The sequence below is a fragment of the Vulpes vulpes genome, chromosome 15, assembly GCF_048418805.1.
Source record: "Vulpes vulpes isolate BD-2025 chromosome 15, VulVul3, whole genome shotgun sequence".
Lineage (NCBI taxonomy): Eukaryota > Metazoa > Chordata > Mammalia > Carnivora > Canidae > Vulpes > Vulpes vulpes.
The window spans coordinates 15439580-15463353 of record NC_132794.1 but is presented as its reverse complement, the minus strand read 5'-3'; the positions used below and the strand labels follow the sequence as shown (position 1 = coordinate 15463353).

Below are 23774 nucleotides of genomic sequence, written 5' to 3'. Positions count from 1 at the left end.
TCAGGTCCTGGCAGCCACCATTTCACCTTCTGTCTCTATGAATTTGACTAAGTATTTCATTTAAATGGAATCATAGAGTATTTGTTATTTATGCCTGGTTTATTCCACTTAGCATAATGTCCTAAAGGTTTATCTATGTTCAAACATATGTCAGAATTTCCTTCCTTTTAAAGGCTGAATAATGAATAATATTCCATTGTATGTATATACTACATTTTTATCCATTCATCTGTTGATGGGCAGTTAAGTTGCTAGAAGTTTTTATTTTGACAAAATCAAGTATCTATCTTTTCTTTTGTGGATTCTGGGTTTTTCTGCTTGGCTTAAGATCTTCCCCATAACAAGATTATATAGAGTCTCTTTTTTCCCTTAATAATTTTATAGAGATCTGTTCTTTACATTCAGCTTTCATCTGGACTTCATTCTTGTGTACAATGTAAAAGAAGGACACCTTGCTATTTTTTTCCAAATGTATCCAATTATCCTAATGTCATGTATTATTGACTCACACCTCTGATTTAAAAGGCCACCTACATCAAAAACTAAATTCTCAGGGCTGCTGGGTGGCACAGTTGGTTAAGCATCTGTTTTGGCTCAGGTCATGATCTCAGGGTTCTGAGATCAAGCCCCACATCAGGCTCTCTGCTCAGGAGGGAATCTGCTTCTCCCTGTCCCTCTGCCTGCTGCTCCCCCTGCTTGTGCTCGCTCACTCTGTCGAATGAATAAATAAAATCTTAAAAACAACAACAACAACAACAACAAAATTCTCATATCTGTGTGGATTAGTTTCTGGATTCTATGTCTTGATCCACTGATTTGTCTATCTACCAACTTAATACTGCTTAATTATTATATTGGTAGGGTAAGTCCTTCTCACCTTTCTCTTTCAGAAATTTCCTACCAATTCTTTTTTTCCCCCTACTGATTCTTGAGCATTTTTTCCCTCAAATGCAGTCTGTCACATTTTTCAAAAAATATTCCTGGAATTTTGAGATTACATTTCAATTACAGATTGATACAACCATTTTTTACAATTTATCTTCCCACCCTCACTTGTAATCTTACTGAAGTTTTGCAATTGTATTTTTTTTTTGTTGTTGTTAAATTTACTTCTAGGTATAGTTTTGCTGTCATTGTGAATAGAATCTCTTTCTTCCTATGGTATTTTAAATTATTATTACTGAATAAAAAAGTATGTGATTTTTCTGTTAAGTATATATCAATTATTAGAAATTGTTCTAATACTTCCCTAGTTAATTCCCTATTACTTTTACAATCAGAAAAAAATTAAATTATGCTAAATAAAAAAGGCCAATATCAAAAGATCATATGCTGTATGATTCCATTTACATAACTTTCCTAAATGGTAAAGAAAAGAACAGATTGCTTGTTCCTGGAGATGAGAATAAGAGAAAGAGAAGTGGCCCTGTTTATAACAACACAAGGGATCCTTACAATAAAACTGTTCTGTCTCTTGGTCTGTGGTACTGGTCAGACATGTGAATTACACACACACACACATACACAAATTAGTACGTGTAAACTTAGTCAATGGACTGTATAAATGCCATTTTCCTGGATGTAAAATTATATTAAAATTATGCAAAATGGTACTACTGAGGGAAACTGAATGAAGGGCATATGGAATCTCTTTGTATCATTTCTTACAATTGCATATAAATCTATACTTCAAAATAGTAAGTTTAAATCTGAAAAAAAAAAATCAAAATTTCATTTACAATTCTACTGTACCAGAACATATACATATCATTTCAGAATTCTTGGTAAATCAATAAATCCAAAATGTGCCTTGGTAAATTTCACCTAAGTATTTGAGTGTTTAGTTTCTCTAATATGACCAACTCTAGATGTCTAGTATGTCCAACCTCATAACATATTTCTTTAAGAACATAAATATCTTGGGGCAGCCCCGGTGGCTGAGCAGTTTAGTGCCGCCTTCAGTCCAGGGCCTGATCCTGGGGTCCAGGGATTGAGTCCCACATCGGGCTCCCTGCATGGAGCCTGCTTCTCCCTCTGCCTGTGTCTCTGCCTCTCTCTCTCTCCTCTTTCTCTCTTTCTCTCTCTCTCTCTCACTCTCTGTGTCTCTCATGAATAAATAAATAAAATCTTAAAAAAAAAGAACATATATATCTCATTTCTATATTTTTCAATAAGATAATCCTTATTAAAGAGTAAGTAACTTTCCCTATCACTTCCAAATAGCAAATAAAGTAATGGAAGAAGTATATTAGGGATAGGAAAAAGAAAGATTTCTACCAAAAAGATTTCTGGGAAAATGAGAACAAGTTAACAAAATGCTTTTTAAACTAAGTATAAAATTCCACAACAAAATATTTTAAAGTTAAAAATGCTTATAAAATAAGGTGTGTCTCAAACCTAAAACAACTGAAATTCTTTTAAAATCTTTCTCATTTCCTTTAATTTCGTTATTTCTTAAACATCATTTCCTTGATTGATTAGAGATTATTCATAAGCTGGGGTTGCCAAGGTGATTAAATACAACAAATTACAAAGTACAAACATTTTAAATAAGAATACCCTTCTTTTCTCCTATAATGCCGTTTTACTTCATCAGATGAAACACTTCGGGAAAGGATCAACTTAGCAATAATAAGAGACCAAAGAGTGCCATGTTCCATGGATCTAAAAAAGGAAAAGAAAAAATCCATTTTCAAAGTGCTTAAGATTTTTAAAGACTGTCTGCCTGATTCCTTTTACAGAATTAAATAAATCACCTTGTGAGGGCATTAATTCACACAGAGCTTTTGCCCCCAAACAACTGCCATTACTGAATGGACTGGGAGGCTTAGGCTTCCAATGCTCTTTTATAACTGATACTGAGCTCTCATCCCAAAGCCCTTCAAATTCCAAGAGATGAGATTAGGCTTGAGGACCAGAGACTGTAGCTGGGAAAAGGATACATCACACAGGATACCAAGCCTGGTTAATGTTAAAGAACCAAGGAGGTATTAATATCTGTCAAGGAAATTTCTGAGTGTTGAGTATGTGGACTGAGATTGCAGAGAAAGATGTGCTCAGCCTGGGACCCCTGATACCACAGAGCATACTCAAAACACTACAGGTACGTGAAAAACAAAGAGAAGCAGTTCAAAACAGTAATTTCACTCAACATAGTAATTTCAACAAGCTCTATACCTAACTGCTAAGAACCTGTATGACTGTTTTTATACCTACTTCCCCAAGCAGAGGAGAGCATTTTGTGGTTATAATTTTAAGGCACATCTGTAACAACAAGCAAAGTAAAAGCTTTGATTTGAAAGTAGAAGAATGGATCATGGTTGACAAAACAATTTCTACAAGGCTTCTATTTTTTCTGTTGTCATCCAAATGACAATGTATTTATGGATTTAAGAATACAGGCATGTATTTAAATTCTTGAGTATATTTATGGATTTAAGAACACAGGCAAAATTCAAGTATCTCCCCAGATGAGTAAATCGAGTATTTAGAATCCACAAAGTATTTATCATTAAGAATTGGGTTTAATTTAGGGGCACCTGGGTGGCTCAGTCAATGAAGTACCTGCCTTGGGCTCAGGTCATGATCTTGGGGTCCTGGGATTAAGCCCCGTGTCAGGCTTTCTGCTCAGCATGGAGTCTACTTCTTCCTCTTCCTCTATCCCTCCCCCCATTCATGCGTTTTCACTCTGTCTCAAATAAATAAATAAAATCTTAACCAAATTAAAAAAAAAAAGAATTGGGTTTAATTTAGATCAATCCCCTGACTGAAAGACTAGCATAAATGAGCTTACATTTTACAGAAACAAAGCCAAAAACTAGCAAAATCATATAAAAATGAAAGTTGAAAGAGATTCTTACCTGCTAAATAACAGCTGTAAAAGGCCAGAAGTATTACCAAGTCCACATAAGTTATCATATGTAATATTCATCTTTTGAAGCATTTCACAAAATCCAGTTAGAAAAATAGGTGGATTGTCTAATTCCTCATACCACTGCAGTGAATAGAGCAGTTCTGCAACTACAGAATGGACAACACATCATCAAGTGTATTCTATAAACAGGCCTTTGGATCATTTTCACTTCTCCGTCCCATTTTCTAATACTGCTATGCCCACCAGTCTCAAAGTATCTATGAACTGATTTTCAAATCTGCTTTGAGATGTTCCATGGTACTGAAACCTGAGAACATTTGATACAAAATGCCATTCCTCTCCCAAATCTTACTTGCTCCCTTTTCTGATTGGTTAAGAATGTGACAAGCCTAAGTTACCAGAAATACTGGACAAATCTTCCTATTTTTGCCACAAGTGGTAACAAGTTACTACAGGACAAGCAACTAAGGGACCGAATACCCGAAATGAAAAGTTCAAATCAATGTGTTAAGAAATGGGGAAATACCATGATATAGTAAACGAGGCATGGACCTCAGTAACAGACTGCGCTGGATTCAAATGAGCTTTGTACACTTAGTTCTCAATTATAGTACTAAAATCTGCCTCAGGGACTGCTATGAGAATTCAATGACCAGTACCTATCCCAAAACCTAGCACATCACAGTAAATTTCAATACATAATTAGTCACAACTCTCTCTTATAAAGCCATGTATGGATTTTGAAGTCAGAAGACTTCAGACCTGGTTCAAAATCTAATTCTATCCTTTCCAAGCTATGTAATTCTAATTGAGTCAAGCTAAGAGAAAACAATAAGGTGAGAAAAACAACAATAATAATATCTGATACGGCTGATAAGAAGATTAAAAACATAATGTTGTCAGTTTGTAATTAGTAACACAGTTAATAAAAGCAAACTATTACAAAGATTATTATTACTCCAATTTCCAGTTTTGTTTTTGGACAGATTCACTTTGTGGGCAATGCACACTGCAGGCGAATCTCTTTGCCCTTCCCTGCCTATGGAACTGGCTAGTCAGAAGAGGTGTTCCAGCTTTCTTCCACAGGGCATATGTTCTCTTCTACTAGTAACTATGCTACAACTGAAGGCTTACAAACAAGACTGACAGAGAAATTATGTAAATACTCTGCACTTTTAATACCACTTTGTATAGGTCACACTGCTTCCTACAATTCTAGGCTATTTCCTGGAATGGGGGGATGTTTTGAAATCCAAAACCCCTTTGGGATTCAACACTTGAACCTCTACTTGCCAGGAGGGGGAAAAAGAAGGAAATATCTATCTCCCCACTATGAACACAAAGGTATAGTGGTTCAAAAACTGGAAATTCAGAATCCTCGATGAAACACCAGACTCACTTAACCATTTTCTTTACGGTTATATGCCATGGGATCTACCTGTATCAATGTCTTACCAGCTTGAATAACTGTTCCTCTACCAATTCTGCTCTACAGCTAACAAGATTCTAGCAAGATTTCATGTTTCCACCCAATTTGAAATTTACCATTCATCACTCAAGTAACCTCGAGTTCCTCATTACTAAAACAGTTTATAGGAATGGAAGATTCTTATCTAAATTGTAGGTTCATCAAAATTATTTCAAAATTATATTTATTATAATTATTTCAAAACATTTCTATTATATCTGAATGCTCATATATACTTACTTATTTTCTCAAGCTCATTATTTTCTAGGACTATTTCCTTTTTCAGTGCAACTAATATCATTTTGCTCAATAATGCTGAAGTACACAAATGGCTGGGAAGTTTCTTTGTATCTTGTTCTTTAAAATCTGTTTTGAAATACTCATAATTCAAACTCAATCTTCCTTCTAAAAGAGGTCTATGCAACCACTGTAAAAAGAATACATTAAATTATATACAAAATCATTAGATATTCTAAGTTATTTACTACCTATGCAATTAAGACAGGGAACAAAAATGAAGTTAGAGTATCCTTAAAATGTTATTAGAATAACTTCAAAAATGAAGTTATTACTGGTTTATTAGTAGAATCACAGAAGCCTAGAAGTTTGAGTTTTACTACAGGAAATTATCAACATCTGTATTTCTTTAAGGCTCCTTCAGGACAAAACTAGGTCTAATTCACCTTGTACTATGGCAACTGCCACTGTCTTGCAAACAAAAAACATCCAATATATGAGCATTCAGAGACGTAAAGGCAAAGTAAGATACCCATTTCATTTACCTTTTTTCTCCCCAGAAAAAAACAAAAGAGATTGATTTTGTTTCCATTTTCTTGCCCAGAATAAAATAAAAAAATTTAAGCTTGCATGAACTCCAAACTTCAGAATAAGATAAGCACTGTCCAATCTCAAATATACCTGCATAGGAAGAGACTGTCTCATCTTTTCCCATTCACTGCTGCTTGGCATTACACTTCCAATATATACTCCCAGAAGATTAGTATCTTCACTTTCTAGAAGTGTATTTAGCAAGTCATCAACAGCAGACAAGAGTACTTGAAGACTGGAAATAATGAAAAAAAAAATGTAACTATTATAGTTATGCTATAACTACTTTGAACATCCTGGTACATATTAAATACCCTATGGCAGGGTAACAGTTTATCTGAACAAAAGGACAAGTAAACTCCCTCTACTCTGTATCCAACATACACACAGCCAAATTACGGATTTAATCCAACATTTATGATTTGAAATTGAGTGCTGCTTCTATCTCAGAATGAAGGGAACTTGACCTATTTCAGATATTTCTGAAATACACCTATCTTATTCTATGAAAAAAACCCCAGGATAATCAGAAAAATATATGACCCAATCCTAACAGCCTCTGGATGCATTCTCTTGGTTTTTACTTTTATATATAGATTTAGGCATGAGGTGTAAAATATATTTGCAATTCAACACCTTAACACAGTTCTTAACACAGTGGCTATTCACTCCCCAAAAATAAACAAGAATAATCACTATGTGTGGTGGCCATGAGAGGTTACAGTTATAATCCACACCAGCCCACAAGACACAGTACAGCACCACCATCACATCATTGAGCGTAAATTAGAAGAAATCCAGCAGATATGCTATGACAAATCACTCTTCAATTAATGTAGTTTAAACGAATGATCATTAAAACAAATTCCTTTTGGAAAAATCTTTTTGTCTGGATCTTCTTACAGAGTCCTATAGATTTCTATGTAACAAGTCATTTTTCATAGGCATACTAATCGTGGGCTCTTATTTAAAGACAGTTATCAGGTATTAAAGAGATACTACGCAAATGAGCACAAAAAAAGTTACCTTTTGATATCCAAAGATGAAGACTGAACTTGGTTCTTCAGCCACAGAGCAGATAAACATAGGAAGGTACTCTGTTTATATGCATTGCCAGTTTGGTGGATCAATAAATTTACACCAGAGAGCCAAGTATTTTTCAGTTTACAGACAAGAAAGTCTAAAATCAAGATGTCAACAGTAATTTGTAATCCCTGTGAAGCAACTGTAATCAGTATAAAATGTCTGAAATAACTCGATGCAGACTTGAGATTTTTAAGACACCATTAAAAAAGGAAAACAAAATTACTATTCAATTGCCAAAATAATCATGTCATATATGTACAATAATATAAACTAGCTCATGGCATGAGCTAAGATACAAACATGTTAAGATTTTTAAAGTTAGCTTTCTTCTGATCTGAACTTATTTACAAGAGCACTGTCCTTTTGGTGATGTGAAAAATATTATACCTTTTCCAAATATAGAAGTTAGTATAAAAAAAGGGCTGGGGAAGAAGGCTATCAATACTGGTAATTTAAATATTCCTTTCATTATTCTCAATTAATACATAAGGCCAGATAGTCCTCAAAAAGGCTATCTCAATGTCATCCTGATATATATTAAGAGAAGGAGATATTAATATCCCCCCTTTATGAATGTGGAGATTGAAGCATCAAGAAATTAGGCAACTTGAAAAACCATAGCCACTGAGTGAAGGGACTAAGATTTTAATTATCTATCATGGCCCCTTCTAAAACTGCCTTTAGTATCAAAAAAGAATTCAGAATTTACACAGTATGTCTACATACATCTTTAACTTAGTTAACTAAAGCTGAAAGTGTTTAAGATTTGTAGCCCTTTAAATCAAAGTGCTTTCAACTTTCAAGTATATTATGATTCAATTAATAAAGCCTGGGCACTTACACTATGAAGGTCAGGGCCGGAGATTCCCAACAAAACATTTGAGCAGTAGGCTATTACCTGGCAAATGTGTATTTTCTTTGCTTTGAGCACATAACTGAAAGAGAGTTAACAGTAAGTCTTCAGCTGATGGCATTAGCAAGCATCCTTTTGCTGAGCTGAAATAGTTATAGGCCACATCACAGATAAAAGACACTGATGAGTCATTATTTTCAGCTTCTGACAATTCCTTTGCTTTGGATAAAGTTTCATGAAGTTTAACAATAATTCTTTCAACATACACTTCTCCAATCAAGTAATCTAGAGAAAAAAAATTCACACAGACAAAAAATTTAAAAATATCAACAGTGTGTTTTTTAATACTTGGGGTTAACAACCATTTAAGTCTTCTGTATGTTTAAGATCTATGTAGTAGACAAAAGAAAATTCTATCAACAAATCAATCTGATCTCTCACACACAAAAGCAATTTTATTTAAGCAATTTTAGTTAAGCAATTTTCTCTCACATAAAAAAGCAATTTAAAAAAAAAAAGCAATGCTCACCAAAATTAGTAAACAGCTTTGCTACTCAAAACCCTTTAGAATATAAAACTAAAAATAATACAATGTTTTCCAAGTCTTGCAACAAAGATTAATAAACATTCAGGGTGCTTACAAGATTAAAATACTGAATGAATGAAAGCTTGTTATCCTCAATTACATGCAAACTTTGCAACATGGAATCTCCCCAAAAAAGTGAAAGATTTATTCTCTACTAAAAAACAAAAGCCATATTTTCGCCTACCATTTTTAACGTGTTGGGATAATACCAAACTTAGAAGAGCCCATCTTTCTGAGAAGTAAGATTCAGAAGGTACTGAGGATTCCAAGTCCTTATTACAAAGATGATCTGCCAAGGTTACCAATTTCTCTCCAAGGATTTCTCCTTTTAGCCAAGGAGTTACTAAAGCATGTTTATCTGAACTAGAACATGCCTAAAACCATAAAATCAAAGCAATGATTAGAAGCAAGATCAAAAAGCATATCTGCCTAAAATATTACTTGTACCATATTACTTCCCTTCATCATAATGGCCCCAGCACTATCCCCCAATCTTCCTCAAGTTCTAGGAAGGCTAGAATTGTCCCTGTTCCCCACTAAGCCTTGCTTACATATACTTTCATGCTTTACTCATGCTATTTTCCCAACCACAAATATTTTCCCTCTTCTTTACTTATCAAAATACCATCCATTCTCTCAGAATTGTTACAAAGCCCACCTGCTTTACGAAGTCTCCCCCATCCACTCCAGTCCATACTCATCACTGCTTTTCTCTGAATTTCTAAAGCACTTACTGGATTGTATTATTATTTATAATGTTTCATCTGCGTATGTCTTGTTTCCAATGGGATTGTAAGTTCCTTGAGAGTAGAGACTGTCTTAAACTTCTTTGATACCTGCTATCAACACTGCAGATATGTTCAATGAATAATGAATGGATGAACTTTGAAGACAGATTTTAAAATGCTCTATATATTAAATTTTTGTTCATTAATTTTACTAAAATTAAAGAACAATTATTATTTAATAGTGGTAAGTTACTTCAGTATGAACGATGGGCCTTATTATTTCCCCTAATTCTCTACAATAGTAACTGAGGTCAGATATCTAACAGCAACTGGTTTATTTTCATGGAGTGGGGAAGCAAGAAAAAAAAACAAAACTGTAAATCCACCCCCAAAAGCATGCTGATCCATGTTTCCAGAGCTTCTTTTGCTTTAAGGGCTGACAAGAAAGGAATTTGCAACTTGGTTCATTTCAAAGCAATCTGGAAAAAAAAAAAATCCAAGTGCGGATTGGGTAGTGCCTAAAAAAACATTTATCCTTTTATTTAAGAAACTGTAAGTAACTAGGGCTTTTATTTTAGCCCACACTTTATCACTATTCTGCCTTTATGACCTTAGACAAATCAATCTCTTAATCAATCTGGGCCTCTGTCTTCATTTTAGAAATGGAGATTAACCTAGAAAATCTCTAATGTCCTTTTCTGCTTACAAAACTCAGGTTCGTTTTTAAAGAAGCTGAATTTATGACTCTGATCCTAAAGTATAAAGCTGCATTAAAAACAAGAAAAACTAGAGTGTAGATAGCTATAATATAGGCTTTCCTAACACAGTTTACTAAATAAAACTGAACTACTTTATAGAATCCAGGAAATAAACTTCTCAATAAAATGTCTCTCAGGTTAGCAAGATATGAAGCACAATATTTAATGTTTTAACAAATCCATAGAAAGAATCTGATCATCTTCAGGGAGATGAAAAGACCAGTTAGTCATGGAAATATAGGAGGCAAACACTGCCCATGAACTTCTAACTCTGCCCAGGAAGAGGATAGTCTTCCAAATGGATGTATTTGAGTTACCTGGAAAGTACATTCCTAAATTGGAAATGGGTATTAGTCTCCTCTAATCAAATTACTAACTCCTTTAGCTCTGATTCTAGACTTACCAAGTAGCTTTCTGATAATCTGGCTTTTCATGTACCCTGCTTATACATAGAGAATGTACTGGATAAACTAATAAAAAATGCTGTCTGGTAAGTTATATTTCTCATTGAAAAACAGTAAATTAATATTCTGTATTTTTCTTGTAAAAAGTAACTATTGGGAGAAATAGGGAGTACTATTTAATGGGAATATAGTTTCAGTTTTTTAAGATAAATTCTGGAGTTTGGTTCACAATACTGTGAATATGCTTAATACTACGGAACCGTAAACTCAGAAATAGTTAAGATGGCAAATTTTGTTATGGGGCTTTTACCATAATTTAAAAAGATACTAAAAAAAAAAAAAAAAGAAAAGAAACTTGTAAATTAAAAAGTTACTTGTGTAAAATTTAAAAATAATACAAAATGCTAAAGCAAAAAGAAATTTAGGTAATTAAACATTTCTATGGTTGAAAAGTATTGTATCATTTACATCTTTATTAGGAAAAAACACTTAAGCCATTTTTTAAAACTTCTAAATTGCTTATGTTCTTTGATTTTTTTTTTTTTCATTATTTTTATCACTAATTTTCTTATTTAGTCAAGTGGCAATCAGACAAGTCTGGAAGATCTTAATTTGCCTGTATAGTATTCCAGAGTAGGACAAATTTAATTTCCTGAGGTATTCTAGTCAAAGGTAAAAACCACTCAATCCACTTCTATAGAAGCAAAGGATAGGATAAGGGTAAAAACTTGTAGTCTTAATTTAAAGGTAATCAAACATTTAACTCTTCCTTTATCTGCTAGGGAAAAAACACTGGATTTTCCAGAGCCTGTTCCTTCTTTGCTGATATTCCTAACCAGAAAAATACTACTACAGACAAGAGCAAATATCAAAAGCTTTCCCAATTATGGGAATAAAGTTACAATAAGAAGGAAGTTCTCCAACACAGACACCTGATCACATACCAGTGTGTGAATATTGACTAGTTTTTATTTTTCTATACCCATAAATACAAAAAAAGGAGAAAAAGAAAAAAAAAAATCCCTAGGATACCTTTTCAATGACCTGAAGAATAGAACTCCATTTCAGATCCCCCTGAAAGAGGAAAAAGAGTTAGAAATAATCTGCTAGAAGCAATGAAGTCATTATGCAATAACTGCAAAAACCAAAACTTTTTTAGCTACTCCAACTTTAAAAACTATAGACTAAAACATTTAGCCTTTTATTACCAAGCATTTGTCATCTTACCATACTTGCTGAACATATACCCATAAATTTCACACACTTCCCCATCACGATCAAGAATATATTGCTTGTGCTCGTGTTGGCAGCACATATACTAAAATTGGAAAGAATATATTACTCTTCTTTAAATAGATATTCACAGCCAAGAAACCACCCAAGAATAACCTCCATGCATGTCTCATTCGACTTATCTATAATTAGTGTGGCAATGTAAGCCATTATAATTTAAAAGGATACACAGTTATACCTCGATGAGATCATCCAAGACATATTTTCTTTCCATATTATTGTCACAGCAATGGAGGGCACTGTACAAAATGTCGACCAAGAAACCAGCATCCTTCCTTGGATCTTCATTTAGCCAACCTATCAGTTTCTGATATAAAAACTGCACTGCAGGATTTTTTTGTGCAAGTTTGGCTATTTCAAGAGGTTTGGCTTTGACAATACTCTGTTTTTCATCACCTAACAGCATTTTAAATACTTGAGTTGAAGAAAAAGAGCTGAGCAGTGTAGAAAGTAACCTTAGATGTTGCTCTGACTTTTGCTCATTGACATAATTAATACTCATTGTTGCTAGTTTACAGACTAAGTCTTCCAAAGGTTTCTTCCTTAGTGGTGATATAAAGTCTGAACAATTAAGAATAAGAGAAGTTTCAGCCATTGATTCAGAGCCTTCACTGTTCTCGCCTTCTGAGGAGACACATTTTTCATTCTCTTTATTACTTTCAGGCAGCTCATCAGCAAATCTAACCTTACCAACTTTTTTTTTATTTAACTTCAGTGAGCTCTTTGGCTTCTGAAGGACCTGTAGCAGGTTAGATACACCAGACACGGAATTCACATCAGCTTCTGGTTCATTGATTTTCTCCACACAGATCTCTGACAGTCTTTCCCAAAAATTCAGTAGCACTTTGTCCAAACTATGAGCTGTTTTATCATCTTTTTCTACATCTGCTTTGGCTTCCCAGGAACTTAAAGTTTCTGCTAAATGGTTAAACAGCTGCTCATCTTGCAATCTTGGCTCTTTGAGAACTGCATCAATAAAAGGAATCAACTAAAAGAGAAGGTAGAAATAGAAAAGTTCAGTTTTCAGGAGAAATAAAATTTAAACAAGGTATTTGTAAAAAAAAATAAAATAAAATAAACAAGGGGGGGTGGCGCTTGGATGGCTCATTTCCTTAAGCGGCCAACTCTTGATTTCCACTCAGGTCATGATCTCAGGATCGAGAGATTGCGCCCCAAGTTGGGCTCTGAGCCGGGTGTAGAGCCTGCTTAAGATTCTCTCTCTCTCTCTCTCTCTCTGTCCCTCCTCCCACTCACTTGCTTTCTCTCTCTCAAAAAAAAAAAAAGAAGAAAATGAAATAAACAAGGTATTTGTAAAACATTATAAAATTCCACATTTAATAACTGAAAAACATTGATTTTCCTCCCAAAACTCTAAAGAGTTAACTTTTAGATCATTTTCATATCATACAAAGAGGTTAATGATTTCACTGCATTCCCCCTATTCTTTTTATGATATAATTAACCAAGATTATTGGTCATGAACAAATAATATAGTTTTCTTTGCACTTTCTGAACTTATTCAAGTTTTTTACGTTCTTCTAAACCAGTATGAAAGACATACAGGACCCACAGAATTCAAAACGCTTTTTCTTAAATTATAAAGATAAGTTAACTGAGACCTTATCTAGGATCTTAAATGTAGCTGAATATTTTGAAAGTAACAAATTATTGTATGATTTACACTTGCTATAAAAGACCACAAATAGCACCTTCGAAAATATGTTTTGTGTTGCAATTCTACAAAACAGTTAGGGTTTGCACATCCAGAGACTAATTAAGGCATTATGGTATTATTTTAGCAATCAACAATATAGAATTTTTATTTATCTGGTCAGAAATACACATTACTCAATTTGAAATCTATATGAAGGTTAATTAATAAAAATGGCAACAAGACATAATGAGCTTGATTCTTTATAGTCCATATGCAAAGGCAATGATAATTTTTACATTATAAGTACCTGGTCATTGACGAGCATCTTTTCAATTTCTTCCTCACCTAAGTTTTGTTGCATTATAAAACGTAAGCATTCAAAAAAAGCTGATATTACTGCTGAGCACTCCGAAAAGCTGGTTTTAATTCTCTCTGTTGATAGCCTAAGAAATAATAAAGAACTATGGCTTACTCTCATAAAAAAGAAAACAAGCAACTCAGAACCACCCAAATAAAGACATGGAAAAGACATCATACCAAAAGAAGAGAATTTTTTTACAGTAAAATTCTTAAACTAAAAACTAAGAACTTGAAAAGTGTGGAAAAAAAGCATATTTTCAAATACGTGTCAACAAATGATAATACATATCTATTTTCTATTCAGGAAAAAATTCACCTGAAAATTTTCAAGAGAAAACAAAGATAATAATGTAGTAAAATATATTTGTAATCATTAATAAAATTGAGTATCTTTTATTAAGATCAACAAATACACTAAAAAAAAATTTTAAACTGTGACTTTAAACAGCTATCATATTTAAGTTTATGAAGTTCTAAGTACTTCAGTGGTTCATTTTTTCCCCTTTGGGCATTTGTATTTATCAGCATACCAAAAAATGATTCATTTAAAATTGACTATTTCCATCTAAGGGCCTTACAACCAATATTCAGTGCACCTTCCATTGTGTACTACCACTGAAGCCTTGAAAGTATCAAAGAAAGAATTCCAATTGTATTCTCTGAAAACTTTAAAAGTGTTTAATAAATAGCAAAACAATTTGGGGATAATTTAAATAAGACAATAATGAGTATGGCATTCTACCCATTTATGCAAATAAGAAAAATCTCTTTTGCTTTAAAGATCAAGAAATTTAGAACTCCTTACCCTGTAACTACAGAGGTGAGGAAATTTCTGAAGAAATCCAGCTTTGGATCTGTAATGGTCTGAGGCAGTTTGCTGATAAATGGCAAAAGATAAGGATATATGACAGTGGCCAGACCCCGACCACCTTCACGCACCACAGCTGACAGCTTTGGAAAAACACTTTTTTTTGCATTTACATGAAGCCAACAGTCCTAACCAAAGAAAAGATTATAATAATAATTAGAGATCATAAAATACTTTTCCCTATTAAAAGATATATAAGCTCTCAAAAGTAAAGATCATGTATTCTACCTCAAGAGGCTAAAATCTCTCACCACCATTAAAAACTAAAACTCGGAAATTTTAAGAAATTTATTACATATAGTAACCATATACTCCACATGCTCAGGACATCACTGATCAGAAATAATTATTTAACTTATTAATAATTATTAACTTCTATAAAAGCTACATAATAAAACAGCTAAATATATTTAATATTAAATATAAGATTCAGATATACTAACTTCACTATATCACATAAAGAATAATTGATACTGGCTAAACTGAAAGAAAAATAAAAACTCTCTGCCGTTTTATAGTCAGTTTAAGATTAGGCCAAGTTTTGGATTAAGTATTTTATTTCTAAATTTTATTTCTAAGAAAGCATTTTTTTCCAATAAGTTTTAGATATTATAATCTGATAGGCTCTTTCTCATATCTTATCTAAGGATTCTAAGATACAAACTTAGGAGACAAGTATTCCCAGATGTACTAAATGTACCTTTCTTACACACCTCAATAGTTGTAAGTGTATAAAGTACAGCTTCCCAGAGAGCTGGGCATACAACGGGGTCACTGTCATCAATGCTAAGTAGAACAGACGGGCTCACTTTGGATGCTTCATCTTTCATCAACTGTGGAATACGCTGGCACAAAGCAGAAACTAACTCAAAATAAGCTGAGCGGATCTAAAACAAAAATAAAAAGGTAGATTAAATTAAAGCTTCACAGAGCTATGAGAAGATTTTTCTATTCAATAGCTGACAGACTATTCATACTAACCCTCCCATTAATAAAACTAAAAGGGCTAGAAAAAATATTTTTAAATCTTCTGTAAAGTATCAGTGGCTGAAAGGACATTAGGAATTGCCACATAAAAGTGAAGGCAGAAAGAATTCAATATTTCTTTGGCTGAAGCAAATATAAGTCCTCTCTAGCTGGTGGAGTCCTTCAGCAGGGGTCGCAAATTATTCCTATTAATGCACTAGGCTACTAGGCTGCACAAAGTTAAATAGAGCCAAATAAACAAAAACTAAGAAACCATGATCCACTATCAGCAGAAACAAAAGATAACACAGAGATCCGAGACTTTAAAATCTTAGAATTATCAGTTACAAATTCCTTATCAACAATTCTTACTATATTTAAAGAAATAGAAGTTTAAAGAAATCTGAAAGGAAAAGGATCTCAGAAAAAGTACAGCAGATGTGAAAAAGAATGAAGTACAATTCCTAAACTAAACAGAAAGACAGATAACATGACAGATTAGAAGTCAATTCATAGTTTAAAAACAGATCATGAGACAAACAGTGTATGTTCTCATTCATTTGGGGAATATAAATAATAGTGAAAGGGAATATAAGGGAAGGGAGAAGAAATGTGTGGGAAATATCAGAAAGGGAGACAGAACATAAAGACTCCTAACTCTGGGAAACGAACTAGGGGTGGTGGAAGGGGAGGGCGGGGGTGGGGGTGAATGGGTGACGGGCACTGAGGGGGGCACCTGACGGGATGAGCACTGAGTGTTATTCTGTATGTTGGTAAATTGAACACCAATAAAAAATAAATTTATTAAAAAAAATCTTCTGTTACAAAAAAAAAAAAAAAGACTCCATTATCAGCAGATCACCACAAAAAGAAATCCAAGGTCACATTCTACATTAAGGCAGATGATCCCAGATGGAAGGCAAAAGATGGAATAAAGAACAAACAAAGCAACAAATATTTACGTAAATCTAAATGAAGATTGGAAGTATAATAATATTTTCTGGTATTAAAAAAATGCACATACGTATATATTTAACCCCATAAAGTACTTTATTTCTGCATGTATTATATAAAATATTACCAAATTAACGTTAGCAGCATATTTAAAAGAATAAACAGACAGCATGACTATGTTTGTCTCTTAAATGCTAGGTTGGAAAATTATATGATCATTTAAACATGTCAGAAAAAGCAATCAAGAAAATTTCATCATTAATTTATGACAGAAATATTCCACCAACTAAGAATAAAAAGTAAATTTTAAATCGTATGAAATCTACAGCAAACATCATACTCAAAATAATAAGAGTCTAAAAATATTTTATTAAGGTCAGGAATAAGAAAAGGATGCCAGGGGATCCCTGGGTGGCTCAGCGGTTTGGCGCCTGCCTTCGGCCCAGGGCGCGATCCTGGAGTCCCGGGATCGAGTCCCACATCGGGCTCCCGGCGTGGAGCCTGCTTCTCCCTCCTCTTGTGTCTCTGCCTCTCTCTCTCTCTCTCTCTCTCTCTATGTCTATCATGAATAAATAAATCTTTAAAAAAAAAAAAAAAGAAAGAAAAGGATGCCAGCTACTACCACATCTACTCAACATGGTACTGGAGGACCTAATTAATACAAAGAGACAAGAGAAAAAAAAAGAATTGGAAAGTAACCTAAATAAGTAACTATAATCATAGCAAAGTAACTGGCTATAAAAATAAAATATTCAAAAACATCTAAACACTGACTATAGAACTAACAAGAGTTTGGTAGAGTTGCTGAATATAAAATTAGCATACAAGAGTATAGTATACCTATGTTGGTAGAAACAAAATAAAAAATATAATCAAAAATATAATCAAAAACAAAACCCATTTCACAATAGCAACAAAAACTATAGATATATTCAGGATAGAACACATTATAAAATATTATTTTAGGATTAAAAAGGCCTACCAAAGCCTAAAAGAACAAAGTTAGAGCGTTCCCAAATTTATTATAAAACAATAATAATCAAGAAAGTGTGGTATGGTGTAAGGATAAACATATAAATAAACAGCATACAGTCTAAAATTAAAATCCAAGATATATGTTCAACTGAATTTGACAAAGCTGCCAGAGTAAGGAAAAGACAGTCTTTCAACTTTCAGGATACTTCTGTGAAAAAAATTAATTTGAGGTGCCTGGGTAAGCCTCACTTGGTTAAGCCTCTGCCTTCAGCTCACATCATGATCCCAAGGTCCTAGGATCGAGCCTCGCATCAGGCTCCCTGCTCAGTGGGGAGTCTGCTTCTCTCTCTTCCCCTCTCCCCCATGTTCTCACTCTCTCTCAAATAAACAAAATCTTTTTTAAAAAATTAATTTGATGCTCACAAAAATTAATTCTAAATGAACCCAAACTAGGGGCTCCTGGGTGGCTAAGCAGCTAAGTGTGTGCCTTTGGCAAAGGTCATGATCCCAGAGTCCTGGGATTGAGTCCTGTGATGGGCTCCCCAAAGAGAGCCCACTTCTCCCTCTGTCTCTGCCCCTCTCTGTCTCTCATGAATAAACAAATAAAATATTTATACATAAATAAACGAACCTAAACTATAAAACTTCTAGAATAGGGAAAATCTCTGCAACCCTCAGGTAGGCAAAGATTTTAGATAAGAATTGCTTTTGATTAAGTAAGTATCGTAAAAAAAAAATTGATAAATTGTACTTCATAAAGATTAAAATCCTACTCTCTAAAAACCATTAACAAAATGAAAAGTTAAGCCACAAACTCGAAGAAAACACTCACGATTCTTTATCTGACAAAATGTATGTATCCACAATAAATAAAGCACATTTCCAACTCAAAAACCAAAAACTCAATTTTAAAATGGTCAAAAGAGGGGCACCTGGCTGGCTCAGTCAGTACAGTATGAACTCCTGATTTCAGGGTTGTGAGTTTAAGCCCCATGTTGCGCATGGAGCCTACTTAAATGTTTTTAAATAAAAATTAAAAATGAGGTGCCTTGGTGACTCAGTTGGTTAAGCAGCCAACTCTTGACTTCGGCTCAGGTCATGATCTGAAGATTGTGAGACTGAGCTCCACATCAGGCTCCACGCTGGGCACAGAGCCTGTTTGGGATTCTTTCCCCCTCTTTGCCCCTCCTCACTCCACCTGGCTTGCATGTATACTCCTTCTCTAAAAACAAAAAAAAACAAAACAAAACAAAAAAACAAAAAACAGCCAAGTTCAAACTTCAGAAATAAAAATTAAAAAGTGAGAAAAAGCCTTCAACAGACATCTCAAAAAAAGTATACAAATGGCCAACAAGCACATTAAAAGATGCCCAACATCATCGGCCATCAGGGAAATACAAATTAAAATCACAATGGAAAATCTCTACCCTAGAGGTCAGTAAACATTTTCTTTAAAGAGCCAAACGGTAAATAGTTCAGGTTTTGTAAGCCCGTATAGTGTCCCTCCCCACTACTTAGCTCTGCTTTATTACGATGAAAGCAGCCACAGACAACACAAAACACTATTTACAAAAACAGATGTGCCAGATTTTGACCCATGAGCTATAGATATAGTTTGCAGATCCCTGATCCCACATCTGTGAGGATGACTTAAATTAAAACAATTAACAATACTGAAGTGAGGATATGAAGCAACTAAAAATTCATACACTACTGACAGAAGTGTACAACCGCTTTGGTCAATGGTCTGGTAGCTTCTTACAAATTTAACATATACTAATCCTATCAACCATCTATTTCTTTCCTTGCCCAAGAAAAATGAAACCCATGTCCATACAAAGACTACATGAAACTTAGCAATAAAAAGGAATGGACTACTGATATATGCAACAACAACAAACAGATCTTAAAAACATTATACTAAGCGAAAGAAGCCAGATACAGAGTTATGTTTGGCTCCATTTATATGAAAACCCACAAAAGACAATTTGTAATGACAAATGTAATTTGTAATGCCAGAAAGCAGATCACTGGTTGCCTAGAGTTGGGAGGATGGCATAAGGAACCCATTTTTGGGTGATAAATATGTTTTATATCTTTTTTTTAATGTTTTAAATCTTGACTGTAGTGGTTACAGGGATATGTACATGTAGATGGGTATATACATTTGTCAAAACTTACCAAACTCTATGCCTAAAATGGCTAAATTTTATTGTGAATAAACTTTACCACAATAAAGTTGGTTGAAAATTATCCTAGGAGGGGCGCCTGGGTAGCTCAGTGGGTTGAGGGTCAAACTGCAGATTTCAGCTCAGGTCATGATCCCAGAATCATGAGACTGAGCCCTGAGGGAGGCTCCACACTCAGCGTGGCGTCTGCTTGAGATTCTCGGTATCCCTCTCCCTTTGTTCATCCCCCAACTCCCGCTTGCTCAATTTTTCTCATAAATAAATAAATAAATCTTTTAAAAATTATTCTAGGATATTTTTAAAATACCTGAATAAATTGAGATACTCATCACAAAGACAAGCGAGACAGGAAGCCTCCTCAATCATTCACTGCAACCCCAATCAATACTGCAGTTAGATTTTTTCAGAAATTCAATAAATCTACTGAAATTTATATAGAAGAATGAAGAGTTTTTTTTGTTTTTGTTTAAGTAACCTCTACCCCCAATATGGGGCTCAAACTTGTGACCCTGAGATCAAGAGTCACATGCTGTACCAACTGAGCCAGCCAGGTGACCCAAAAGAATAAAGTTCTAAAACAACTTGGTCAATCTTGAAGACGAGGACAAAAAAAGTTAACTCACCTGACCACTTATTAAGACATATCATGATGTTATGTTAACATGTCGTATTAAAATGGAATGGATGCAAACTTCTAGTACTGGCATAAGAAGGAACAAAAACTAATGGGCCAGAAGAGAGAGTTTAGAGATAAACTTAAGACTATGTAGAAATTTAATGTACCATAATGGCAGGACCACAAATCAATAGGGAAAGAATTAATAGTTTACGGGTAATGTTAGGAAAACTTGCTCCCTATACATGAAGAAAAAGGTAACTATATCTCTACTTAACATTTTAAAAGGTGGATTATTGATAGATTATAGACTTCATATGAGAAGCAGAACTGTTAAGAAAGATATAACAATTAAAAATATGGAATATTTTTATGGCTTAAAAGTAGGAAAGGGCTTCATGCGGCAAAATCAGTGATTCTGATTACATGAAAATTACAATTTCTTTCTAAAGAGGACATAGGAAAGGTGATAGAATGGGAGATTATTTGCAGTGCCTAAAACCAACAAAAGTTCGAGTATTTAGGATATACAAAGAACTCTTGTAAAATAAGAAAAATAAATTCAAAAGAAAGAAAGGAGAAAGATATAAACAAGTAGTTTACAGAAAAAACACAAAAATTTAAAAAGCTTACGTACAGATGTAGACATGCTGAAAGTCACTAGTTAGCAGAGTAATTAAAGAGAACTATCATTTTGAACTCCTGTTAGACTGATAAAAATTAAGAGGCTGAATGGTGCTTAGTCCTGATTAGAATATAGGGATCTAGGGCTCATTATGCAATGATAGTTGAGTCTCGAGTAATGTTCAGGTGAATAATCTGGCACCACTCAAAATATTAAGTATGCAGGGACGCCTAGGTGGCTCAGGGTTGAGCGTCTGCCTTTGGCTCAGGGCGTGATCCTGATCTTGGGATCAAGTCCAAATTGGGCTCCCTGCAGGAAGCCTGCTTCTCCCTCTGCCTATGTCTCTGCCTCTCCTTCTGTGTCTCTCACGAATAAATAAATAGAATCTTTAAAAAAAAAAATTAAGTATGCATATACTCTTTGATCTGGCAATTCAGAAGTTAAGAGAATTTAAAAAAAAAAATCCTTGCTGATTTAAAAGCACATGAATGAAGATGTTCACTGCTGCTCTGTGGGGGCAGGGAGTTAGAGACATCAGGACATCTCTCACTGAGAAAACGCAGGGGGGTAAAATGGAAAGGATGCAAATTCCTGAATACTACATAGCAGTATTCAGAACATGATAGATTTAAAGTATTTTAGTACTTTATGGTGTTTTTTTTGGAGAGAGAGAATCTTCAGCAGGCTCCATGCTTAGAGTGGGGTCTGATGCAGGGCTCAATCTCACGACCCTGAGAGGATGACCTGAGCCAAAATCAAGAGTTAAAGAAACTTAACTAACTGAGCCACCCAGTACTTAAAAAGAACTAAGTAAAAAAATAAATGGGATAAAATATAACATAATACCATTTATGTGAAATAAAAATACATGCAAAAAGGCTATGATGCGCCTAACAGAGAAAATACTTGTTAGGTAACCTTCATTCAGGCATGACTTCTAGTGCTATTGTCTATGAGTTTGATGTTAACGAATCAACAATATATATTAAGATGTCTTTAAACAAACACACAGAGAACAAGGTTATATTTTGACCAAGTGGCAAAAATGTTGTGACCAGAGACTTGCAAGGCATCTAATCCTTTAAGAGCAACACTTCAGTATTCACTAATTGAATGTTCATGCGCTCCTCATATAACCTAATTACCATGAGTAACAAGAATCAACTATTTACATATAAAAGGACATATACTAAGCATATTTAGAATGGTTAAGTGGAGGATAGAGAGTGAGACAGAGACAAAAGAGAAAAAAATGCACTAAGTTAGAAGAGCCTCAAACACACCAACAATTTTAAAGTACCATGAACAGAGCAGTGTGAGAATACAACTCTGAATCTGAGGTCTAAATAACTAAACAAAAAAGTGAAAATACAATAACATTGCAGTAAAAGAGGAATTCAGTCTAACCACAAAGATGTGTTCATAGAGTTTTAAGCATAAAGTATAAATATAAACTAGTATCACAGTGGGAAAAAAGGAATCACAGAATGTTTACAATAGAAGATTAAGATACCTGAGGTATACTGTGTTTTCCATACTTCCAAAACTTATTCTGTGATAAAAGAGACTTAAATTTCTCCTCCAGAGAATCAAGCTCATTATCAGGTAAGAGGCAAAGCAATTTTTTTAATGCCAATAAGGAACAAGTTACAACACGATAGAATTTAGCTTCTCTTTCTTCCTCTGGAACCGTTCTTCATGTGGAAAGAAAAGAAATACACATAAGGATTGAGAATAAGCCAAAGGAGATAACTGTCACTTCTATGTAAAGTGGTTTATCATTAAATATCTACTGAAGTCGCTTTATTTCTACATTCTATTCTCCCTGTGCCAACCCTCCCCCCTTAAAATACAAAACACACAAAATTTTAATCATGTATTTCTCAACAAGTACAAAGTAAAAGTAAATGAAAAGCTGTGGGTTGAGAAAAGTGTGCAAATAAACTGCTCTCAGCAGCAAGATGATTCTAGGGAAGGGATATCAGTGCATCTAAGATTACTTTCCATTATGAACTTCTAACAGTTTGATTAATACATAAAAACAAATGGGACATTTTACTTCTCTTTCAACAGAGTAGTACTATTCATACTATTCATAGTTCCTTATTATTTCAACCAGACCTTAATATGACTCCTGCTAGGATTCTCAAAAGGTAAATATGGGGAAAAATACCTCTTTGTCGAAAAACCAAAGGTGTAACTTCCAGATAATTCAAATTAAATAGCAGGACAACTTGTAAGTAAAAGCATTTAAAATGGCACCTGGCATATAGTATTATATCAAGTATTTTTATCTCTACTTTCACAATCTCTTTTTTTAAAAATATGGTCTTGAAATTATCATCTCATTACCTTTGAGCGAAACAAATCCTTAATATGAGTTACATAGATGACTTACTGTGGGTCACTGAGTGTATCAGGTGTTTCTTTTATAAGATGATCCTGCAGTACCTACAGAGGGGAAAAAATCCCATAGTGTTGAGATTTTATTGAATTGTCAATGGTGAACAGAGCATAAGCCTTATCTTACCTAAAAGTTTCTACCCCTTCCCAAAAGAGTAGCAAAATTAAAGCAGCAAAACTAGAAGGTTTGAACTTTACCAATTTTTCTTTCCCTATCAATCCCCAAGGTTGACTGCTTTTGCAGTAAGAAAGAGAGGGTACTCCTTCTGAACATCTTCAGTACCTT

General features: G+C 34.0%; 1 protein-coding gene across 2 annotated transcripts in view; it reads right to left on the bottom strand.

Moving 5' to 3' along the window:
- LTN1 (listerin E3 ubiquitin protein ligase 1) overlaps positions 1-23774 on the bottom strand; it is a 64164-nt gene that overhangs the window by 30845 nt on the left and 9545 nt on the right. For both annotated transcript variants that reach the window (XM_025985409.2, XM_072740889.1), the window contains 14 exons: positions 23484-23536; positions 22599-22779; positions 15474-15647; positions 14698-14888; positions 13840-13975; positions 12057-12866; positions 11618-11659; positions 8880-9069; positions 8155-8394; positions 7197-7350; positions 6261-6405; positions 5583-5769; positions 3861-4020; positions 2560-2664 (listed from right to left, as the gene is read on the bottom strand). In XM_025985409.2, the coding sequence (XP_025841194.2) occupies positions 2560-2664; positions 3861-4020; positions 5583-5769; positions 6261-6405; positions 7197-7350; positions 8155-8394; positions 8880-9069; positions 11618-11659; positions 12057-12866; positions 13840-13975; positions 14698-14888; positions 15474-15647; positions 22599-22779; positions 23484-23536 (2768 nt within the window). The remainder of the gene's footprint in view (positions 1-2559; positions 2665-3860; positions 4021-5582; positions 5770-6260; positions 6406-7196; positions 7351-8154; positions 8395-8879; positions 9070-11617; positions 11660-12056; positions 12867-13839; positions 13976-14697; positions 14889-15473; positions 15648-22598; positions 22780-23483; positions 23537-23774) is intronic.